Source organism: Chenopodium quinoa, unplaced genomic scaffold (assembly GCF_001683475.1).
Source record: "Chenopodium quinoa cultivar QQ74 unplaced genomic scaffold, ASM168347v1, whole genome shotgun sequence".
NCBI classification, from domain to species: domain Eukaryota; kingdom Viridiplantae; phylum Streptophyta; class Magnoliopsida; order Caryophyllales; family Amaranthaceae; genus Chenopodium; species Chenopodium quinoa.
Window position 1 is genome coordinate 2,648,397 of NW_018743858.1, and position 9,954 is coordinate 2,658,350.

The window sequence follows — 9,954 nt, forward strand, 5'->3', positions numbered from 1 at the left end:
ATGATTTGGGACGCTAGATATTTTTTAGAGGGATCGATGGAATTTGAGTTGCTAATTTTAGGGCATGTGGGACGCTAGATATTCTATTTCAAAAGAAGAAAAAAATCTAGGGCATGTGGAGCCAAGAATTTCACTCATTTCTTTTAAGTAATGGGTCAGGTTGAGTCTAAAAATTTTAAGGTACAACAGTTTGTACCTTGCTTGGTATAGACAAAAAAACGCAGAAAGAACATGTAGTTGTTTTGTAAAGAACAAACAGTTGTTTTGTAAGGAACATATAGTTGTTTTGTAAAGAACATCTAATTTTATATTATTATTTTTTTTTATATCTAAAGAACATCTGTTACATTAATAAAAAACATGAAAATATTATGTAATGAACATAATTTATACATATCCACCATAATTTTAAGACAAAATTCAAAGAACATTTCACAATAAGCGATGAACATTATATCACAAATAAAAGTACATTACACTGACAATCAAAGAACATTGACATATGTTCTTTTCACTCTTTTTTGGTGCAAATATGTTCATTTTACTTTAGGTATATGTTCATTACATATTATATGTGTGTGTGTTTTTTCTTTTTTTGAAACAAACCGATTAGTGCCATTTTAATAGTTTGTTCTTTACACTACAGCTATATGTTCTTTCGCGAAACGATGGTACAATGCAAGGTACCCACACCTATTGGAACGACACACTAGGTTGAGTCAGGTAACACGAACCCCAGTCACCATTAGTAGCAGCTGTTGAATAAATTTCTTTACTCATAAGCTCACCATGAGTTGCACAATTGTCGTTTTCCTTCTTCTGCAATAAAGGTTTTTTTTAAAATTTATTTTTCTTTTCGTAAATCAGTACTCACATAAAGATAAAATATTCGTAAATCAATAACAACAGTCATCAAAATGTAATCAATAACTGAGGACATCACTAGGAAACAAAATTAGCATATAGACAAAATAACTACCACAAAATAAGTGATCAACACTTCAATAATAGATAAAATTATTAAAATCGTTATATTTATAGTAACGAGTTTATTAAACTAAGATAAAATGATCCATTCAGAAGAAAGAGGAAAAAAAAAAACCTAAGATAACATGATCATTAATTAATTCAAATTAAAGGAAAGTATTGTATAAAGTGCATTATTAAGTTGTGTGCAAAATTTTTATATTTTCTATTACTTTCATCACAATTTTTTTATAGTGTATCCTCTCACCACATCCATGCTCTTCAAGTGTATAATATTAGATTGTAGAGCCATACCATTATGTCGTTGAAAAATTTGAATCAGACTGAATTATACTTGCGGCTGAAATCCCCTCGTTATTCTTTATTGCAAAGTTATCATTGCTCTCAATCATAGCTTTTATCATACCAAAGTCATGATTTTGTGCAGCAATATGCACTGGTGTATTCCCATCATCATCTTGTTGATCCAGCAACACAGAAACTCCTGAAATCCTCAAGAACTTATTTGCCTTTATGAAAGATGAAAATTTTATGTGATGCAAGATATTCCTGCCCTTAAAATCACAAATCTCAATCGACTCGCGACAGCTACTAATTATGGCTTCGACAACTGGTAGATAAGAGTTGATTGTTGCTCTAAGTAAAGGGGTCATCCCATTTGCATCATGGAAGCAACAAACTGTGCTGTTTTCCTCTAATAAAAATTTTATCAAAGAAAGTGAGTCTTCTTCAAAAAGGTTTTTCATAAAAGTCAATGACGCCCCTTGCCCATTGAGTTTGTTGATCATGTTTATCGTTGACATTTTAGCACCTACAAAATAAGTGTTTTTATTAGAAAATTAAACGACTGTTTTACAATGGTTGTATTGCAACAATTATATACACTAGTCTCATTTCAAGATTTTACTCTACACCTTATCACAAGTAGAAAAAATGCTATTTGTAACACCCTATTTATAACTTGCTTAATTTACGTTAGTTATAACAAGAGTATTAGTAATTGACATAGATAGTGTCGGTTACAAATAAAATATTATTAGTAACTGGCATAACAAAAGTCAGTTACAAGTAGTAGGTCAATAATAAACTGACCAACTACTACTAATAATGAAAATAAAGAAGGCCAGTAACTCCTCTAAAGCTTAGTAACTAATATTAGCTAGTTACGAATAATTTTCACTTGTTGTAACGATGGCAATAGCAGCCAACAATATCAATTACTAAAAGTCAATTTCGCCAGTTTCAAATAGCAATTTTTCTAATAGTGCAATTTTTCTACTAGTGTATAAAAATTATTGAAATACTAATGTATTATTGTGATTTTTATAATGTAAAATATTAATGTATCAATTGCAATGCATATTTTTATACTATTAACTTTTAGTGTTTTTTTAATTGATTGACTAGGTATTATATATATATTAATAGTCAAAATTGTGCATTGTCAAATTAATGCACTACAAAAAACAAATGGATAAGCCTTATTCATGTTATTAAATTTATTATTGTTATAAGCCCTCAAATTAGGGGTGATCACGATCCGGTTTGGAGCGGTTTGAGTACCAAACCAAACTAAACCGCAAAATACGGTTTGGTCAATTTTTCAGACCAAACCAAACCGTATTAGGGTTCAAACCGAACCAAACCAAACCTTAATAATACGGTTTGGTGCAGTTTGGTTTGCGGTTTATAATAAGACGACTTCATTAGCTTATAATGAAGTTTAAATAATTAGCTCAACTGTATACCCTATATTGTATTTTGATTTTTAATGTCTTTATTATTATTATTATTATTATTTTTTATTTTATAATAATTATTTTAATTTATTTAAATATTATAAAAATATTAAATTAGGGTTTATTGGTTTATGGTTTATGGTTTGGTTTGGTTTAAAATTTTTGAAAAACCAAACCAAATTGTAAACCGTATTTACAAAAAATCCTAAACCAAACCACATTTTTATAAACTGTAAACCAAACCAAACCGCTAAAATATAGTTTGGTCCAATTTGGTTATGGTAGGTTTAGATCAAACAGTGTACAACCCTACCTTAAATTTGGAATAATTTTAAGATATCAAACAGAAAATAGAATTCAGAAGTATGCACCTTGGTTATCATACATAACGGCGAGATGCAGCGGGGTTTCGTTGCGGTGATTGGTACAGGCAGCCACTTCAGGACCAACACAAAACAAGTAAAACGCAACTTGGATACTCTTACCCCCATTCATTAATGCTACATGTAGTGGTGCATTGCCCTGGTTATTATGAACCCTCCACAGCAAGGTTATCTCTTGCTCGGCATCATCGACAACACAAAGATCCTCATAGGAGGAAATCAGATGCTCGGCTATCTCTTTGGTCTGTAATTTGGCAGCCATATGGAGAGGGGTATCGCCCTCGGTGTTTTTCCCACATATTAGTTTTATTCGATCGACGGATGCAGGCAAGATTTTCAAAGCCTCCGTGATGAATTTTAAGGTGCCCGTGTTGCGCAGCAAGATGGATAATGTTATTTCCATGGCTAGTCAATGCTAGGAGATCGACACTGGTGTAGGCAGCTACCACCGTTTCGATATCCGTAGCTCCGACTTCTTTAAGGAACTCTACGTTTCCTGATGCAGCAGCCTCATAGACTTCATTCTTCATCCTTTTGGCTACAACTAATCGACGACTTTCTGTTGGGTTTTTGTACAACGGTTCAATGTAGAAATTGATTGGATGAAATGAATTATGACGCTATAGTTTGGAGGCTGCTAGTAACCTTCTCAAGTCAACTTTAAAGACATTAAATTTATAACTACTTATATGATTTAATTAGTGATCGACCCGGCAATGGCGGGGTTGCAAATGCTAACACTGAAGTGGTCCGGTGCAATTTTGTTAAATTGGGCCTTAAAATCATTTTTTGAGGAAAAATATGTTACTAAATTCAAAACCGGGACCTTTCATAGTAATTTCACTTAGGGGGCCTTGTGCGATCGATCACCTGGCACATGCTCAAAACTACCCTGCTGGCAAGTTGTTGACCGTTTGGATGTGGGAAGCATGGTTGCCCTTTTTTTTTTTTTTTTTTTTTTTTTTTTTTTTTTTTTTTTTACTTACTTACTTACTTCTCATTTGCATCAATACATTGCTGAATTAGCATAATCAAAGTACTTAAAGTTTGAAGTTCAACTCTTGTTTATATATGCTCTTTCTCGTCTTTACCTGTTATTAATCCAATGCTATTTCGCTTGTTATATTTTAGAAGGAAATGTGGAAAATTATCTTGCAAGCTGCTTTATATATTACTTCGTTCGGGTTTATTCTTGTAAAAGAGTTTGATTTACATAATGGAAATTCTGAAAAGCCCATATCATTTCTCTCTATTGTTTTACATCGTTTAATTTCCGCAAAAAGTCTACTACTTTACCTATACTACAATTCACCCCCCCTCTTGTAGTTGCTATCTAAAACTTCATACAATTTTTTGAAGGCTTCAAAATATATTTGCTCTACTATAAGGAGCAGAATGAAAAGTGAAATAATCGGAATTTGAATTTCTGAATTTTCAGCTCCATTGCAGAAGTGGCAGCCAAGATGATGCAGAACCTAACACCACGCCCACCCCCACCCCCCCCCCCCCCTCCCTCCCTCCCTCTCCAAGATGAGCAAAAATCGAGACATGAAAGTCCAAACCCAATATCTGTGAATATCCTGAGGTGCTTATTGAGCATTTTCTTAAGATCACATTGAAGAACAGGTTGATCTGAGCACAGAAAAAGTTTCTCCCTTTGCTGCATTCTCCTCTCCAGACATAAATTATTACATTGAGCTTCAGGATGCGTATAATATATGGCCTATATTTGGTAGAAGAGATATTGATCTGTATAAAAATCTGTACTCAGTCAATGCTAGTTCACTTGTTGCAAACAGAAAAACATATTCTTTGTTCTTAAATCGTCAACTAAGGTAAGTTTATTCATTTTTATGCTTATTGTCTTCTACACAATGTACTCGATGGTTAGGTCATTGTGGATATTGCTAAACCATCTGCATCTTCAGAAATACTCATTGTGAGACAGTAATTGCACTGATGCAAAAGGTACTGGAAACTGTCTTTCCTTGGTTGTAACAATAGCATTTGAACTTGATATTTTACTCTGCAATAATATAGGATGTTAATGTGCTGCAAGTGTGTTGTATAACTAGATATACCCCTTCAATGATCTGTAATTCCATGAGTACAGGCAACAACAAAATGTTGGGGGACACCAGCTAAATGCTACTTATAACAATTAAACATTTTGTACTACAGTTACCTTACCACCCTAAATTTGGAGGCCGAGTCACTTTCACCATATTTCTCTTATCTCACATTCTAATATTTGATTCTCTAACAAATCACCCTACTTAGACACTCTATATATTTCAACTAAAACTCCACACGGAAGCAAGTATTCAGCCCAGACTCATACAGGAGGCAGCAGTGGGGAATTTTCTGCAATGAGCGAAGCCTGACAACCTAAATCCATTTCGTAAATTTCAAATATCATAGTGATTTTGTATTTTAATGCAGTAAATGTTCTACAAATACACTTTCTTGGAAATAAATAGTAAAATCCTGCAAATAAAGCAAAAACAGCTCCCATAGAAAGTACACAATGGAAGTGTGCAACCACTTACTAAGTGTCGTGTTTCATTTGGCTAACTGTCTTCTCTGTTTTTTATGTGACTAAAAAGAAGGGGAAGCACTTTTCAATAGTTTTGCTCAGTAAACAATCCAGTGATATGTAATAAATTCTATAGCTTTACTTATCTATACATTTTCAGGATTTGCTTTTCCATATATTTCAAACTAAGTAAGCCCCCAAACACTAATAAAATTGCTAGCCTCCATTTCATACGGCTTTAGAAATTTACAGGCTTCAACTAGAACAGAAACTCACCTTGTTGATAAGAATTATAGGACATCACATTTTATCTACACCACAATATGTTTTGTTTCACATACTCCATATTAAAGATCTCATTTCAAAACCGATTACAGGATAGGAACCACATTTAATCAACTTTTATCCCATTGTATTACACCTAAAAGATTCATCTATGTCGAATTTCTCAAATCTTCCAATCCTGTTAGACAAAGGCAACTTCGAAGAAAATTGGTAGAGCAGAGCGGCTAATATGCCCATTGCAACCACTGCAACCAGGACGTTGCAGTACACACTACCAGCAGATGAAGGCAGGGGGAAGTAGATCATGAGGTGAGATTCCAGATACAGTAAACCTGAAACTTAAATGACAACCCAATGCCACACAACTTTCTACTGTAAATTCGAAGACATTTACAACACATTGCCTTGACAGTGATGTACATAAGCTGAAAATTTCTGCATTTGCTTACACTAGAGTTGGAAAGGGGAAAAAAAAGTCGCATATACAGCATAAGAAAGATCAGTACTTTTCAGAGACTGGTCTTGAAGGAAAGAGTCTCAAGAGAAATGTTAATAACGACCATAGACAGACCAGAGCGACAAAATAGAAGGTCACAGACACTGCTGCTAAAGCTCCGCTTCTCTCTACCACTTCTTGGGTAGCCTCAACCCCACTCATTACAAATCTCAAGCCCTCAACGTAAGTTATAGCTCTAGTTAGTTGATAGAACCTATAAACCTGCCAAGAAAAGTAACAGTCATAACTCATAAGGGAAAAATAGGTAAGATAAGAAAAGATCAGAATTAATTGAAGCAAACAGATACCTCGAAGATAATGGGAACTAAAGGCCAACAGGCTGATCCTCGTTTATCAATAAAAGCCTCAAGTGCATACTGAGCCAGATAACCAACTAGCAAGGGAGTAACTGCAACAACAGCATTCATGCCAATCACTGGCCATGTGGCGTAAGTTACCGCTATAGGAGCAATTACCTTCAGACCCATGGCAAAAAAAGAAGTAGATAGGTGTCCCTTCAGACCGGTTATGAGGCTCCATCGTTTTGCACTAAATTGAAGATATGGCCTTTGGATACGATCAGTTATTAATAGGAAGATTGCAATACCAGAATAGAACACAGCTTCACTAGAAAGGATACCAACAATCTCTGTTTTGTGACATAGTAGATCGCAATTAGTTGTACAACTATGTGAGGACTTAGTACACAAACCATATATGAATAATTGAATACTGCAAGAGAAGAGGTCGACTAAAAAAGAACTCCTTTCGTGAACTAATGACCATTAATTTCTAAATTACTATAATGATTTGTGATGGAAGTCTCTCGTCAAATTTATCTTGACAACTAAAGAGCACTTGAATTGACAAAAAATTAATTTGTTCTAGTAACAAGCAGATGAACTATACTGGATAAACACTGCAATGTTTGAGAACAAAATGTAAGTTAAAATTTTGGGAAAAGGAGAGTAGATAGCTTAGTGAAGAGTCTACAAAATCACCAACTTGCACAAACACGACACAATTGTTTAAGCATATTGTTCGGTAAAGTATGCAAGGGAAAGAGCTATCTCTATAGAGTCAGCTTAAATTTGTCAACAGCCCTGCATGATTATGATGTTCTGGCATAGTGGCATTGCCAGTGCATCAAGTTCTATCAAATTATAACTTTGTGACAATACACAGTAATAAGCAAGAGCCGTAAAATACTTATACAAATCTACAGACTACAATAGTTATGTCCTGCAAACTCTAATTTTAGACATTTATGTGGGTGTCATGCTAGCACTAATCTGCAGACTGCAATTTCAGTCCTGCAAACTCTAATTTTAGACATTTATGTGGGTGTTGTGCTAGCACTCGTGAATGCATACATATCAATTCCTGCCAATAGTTCCTAGTTAAACTATTATTGACAATTGGACAAAATGAAACAAGCACTAGACAGTAGACATCAAATATATCAACCTATTCAAACAAATAGCATGAGGAAGTTACCTGCAAGGGCCTCATTCTTGAAAACACCATCAAATGCATTTGATAATATTATTGGAGGGAGTATCAAAGATAGTATCAGAACAAGCGGTGCAAGAATCCAAATCACAGAACCACCATCATCCTTATATGGGGATGAAGACAGCTTGCTCTCTTCAATAGCATGGTGAGTTAACCCATAAAACGAAACCGAGCCCGATTTCCCTCCAAACGGTTCAACACTGTCATACTTAGAAGAAAGCTTTGATTTCGCAGGCAAATCAGAATGCACCTCAGGAATATTAGCATTACTCTTTGAGGGAACTTCCAATATCTCATTCGAATCAGAATGTAATGCATAAATCCTAGAGACTTCCTTTACTCTTGGCAACAGAGAATCCTTAACCCCCCATTTCAGATTAGAGATTGCATATGCTGAAGAAATTAAACCATAATTAGACCCCAGAAAACTGAACTAGCAAGAAAATTCAGAACAAATTGGCCAAATTATAATCAAGTGGGCAATAAAATGAATTATGAAAGCAAAATTAACACAATATTATCACCCCATTTCGAATAAGAGATTGCATGTGCTGAAGAAATTAAACCACAATTAGACTTCAGAAAATTAAATTAGCAAGAAAATTCAGAACAATTTTAGCTAACATATGATCAAATGGGCAATAAAAAAAATTAAAGCAAAATGAACACAACATTTGAACATTATAACCCCATTTCGAATTAGAGATTGCAAATGCTGAAGAAATTATTCAAATTAAACCATAATAAGGGCCCAGAAAACTAAATTAAGCAAGAAAGTTCAGAACAATTTTAGCCTATATCAAATCAAATGGGCAATAAAATGAATCATTAGAACAACAATATATTATACTTACATTCAGCAAGATTATTAAGCTGAATCTTCCGGTGCCCTGCATTAATCACAGTCGAACGAACCTATCAAACCCAGAAAATAATAGAATTAGTAATATAATTTTCCATGAAATTGAAGAATTTTCAACCAAATTTGAAAAAAAAAATTACATTTTTTACAGAGTGGGATTGAGGAATCGTCGGGGATCCAAAAGAACAACAAATGGATTGCAAACCCATTGATTGAATTTTTTAAAAAATTAATTATTTTTGGGTAGGGTTTTAGGCAGTTGAAGAAGGGTTTAACATTTCTAGTAAAGTGCTGTGAGATTGAGATAAAGCAAATAGTGAAAAGATGTTTTCATGTTTATTTCCAGAACTATGTTGGCCTTTTAAAATTTGATGTGGAGCCGGGTCGGGTCAAAATATGGATTAAGCCCAATATTAATATATGTGTTTGAAATTAAATTAATGGGTCGGAGCCAATTCAGGTGGGCTACTTCTTTTGAATCTTGAAATCTAGTAAGTACTCCGTAGTAACGTAGTGATATAATGCATAAAGGATTGATTCTAAGTGCAGCTAATTTAGCTATCAATAATTTGGTAGCAATGAGGCTAAAGGTGGAGAAGACGGGAAGGTCTTCGGAGCTGAGAAATAGGAGCCGTTGAAGATCGATATATAATAATAGTAGACAAGTGTAGACTCCTACTAGCCATGCGTGAGCATGGCGTGTCTTGGTCATGTACACGCAGACATTGATGTTAACGCAAAAAAGGGTAATTAAGCTTATTGCATTCAAATATTATTATAGCCTTATGGTGTGGTTGCTTAGTTGTCACTATTCACCTATATGCATCTTATGTTAAATTTAGTTAGGCTAAGAATTATCAAAGCAATATTGGGTTTCATGGGTGGGCCAATGACCATTATGTTTCTATCATCTTGGTTCTAAACTTCTAATGGTGGATGCCTCTTGTGGTTAGGTAGGGGCTGGCTGTAGGCACCTCCTTGAGCTCAAATGCTTGAGGTGATAGTGGGAGATTAATGCATGCGTCGATCAGTGTCTAGCCCCCTGATTACATGATAAACTCATGTGTCGATCAATGTAACTAATGTTTTATATATAGGAGCTTTATACATCATTTTCCTTTAGATTAAGGAAAATGAAGTAGTCAATTAAA

General features: G+C 34.4%; 2 protein-coding genes across 2 annotated transcripts; both read right to left on the reverse strand.

Moving 5' to 3' along the window:
- Window positions 1–576: 576 nt before the first annotated feature.
- On the reverse strand, window positions 577–3,676 carry LOC110686318 (transient receptor potential cation channel subfamily A member 1-like). Its single transcript, XM_021862911.1, has 2 exons — window positions 3,098–3,676; window positions 577–1,798 (listed from the first exon to the last, which is right to left on the reverse strand). Exons 1-2 carry the CDS (start codon window positions 3,510–3,512, stop codon window positions 1,284–1,286), a joined length of 930 nt encoding a protein of 309 aa, XP_021718603.1. The 5' UTR covers window positions 3,513–3,676; the 3' UTR covers window positions 577–1,283.
- Window positions 3,677–6,285: 2,609 nt separating this feature from the next.
- Window positions 6,286–9,385, reverse strand: LOC110686402. The gene is made up of 5 exons (XM_021863012.1): window positions 8,944–9,385; window positions 8,796–8,856; window positions 7,924–8,334; window positions 6,735–7,075; window positions 6,286–6,648 (listed from the first exon to the last, which is right to left on the reverse strand). Exons 1-5 carry the CDS (start codon window positions 9,010–9,012, stop codon window positions 6,430–6,432), a joined length of 1,101 nt encoding a protein of 366 aa, XP_021718704.1. The 5' UTR covers window positions 9,013–9,385; the 3' UTR covers window positions 6,286–6,429.
- Between the last annotated feature and the right edge of the window lie 569 nt (window positions 9,386–9,954).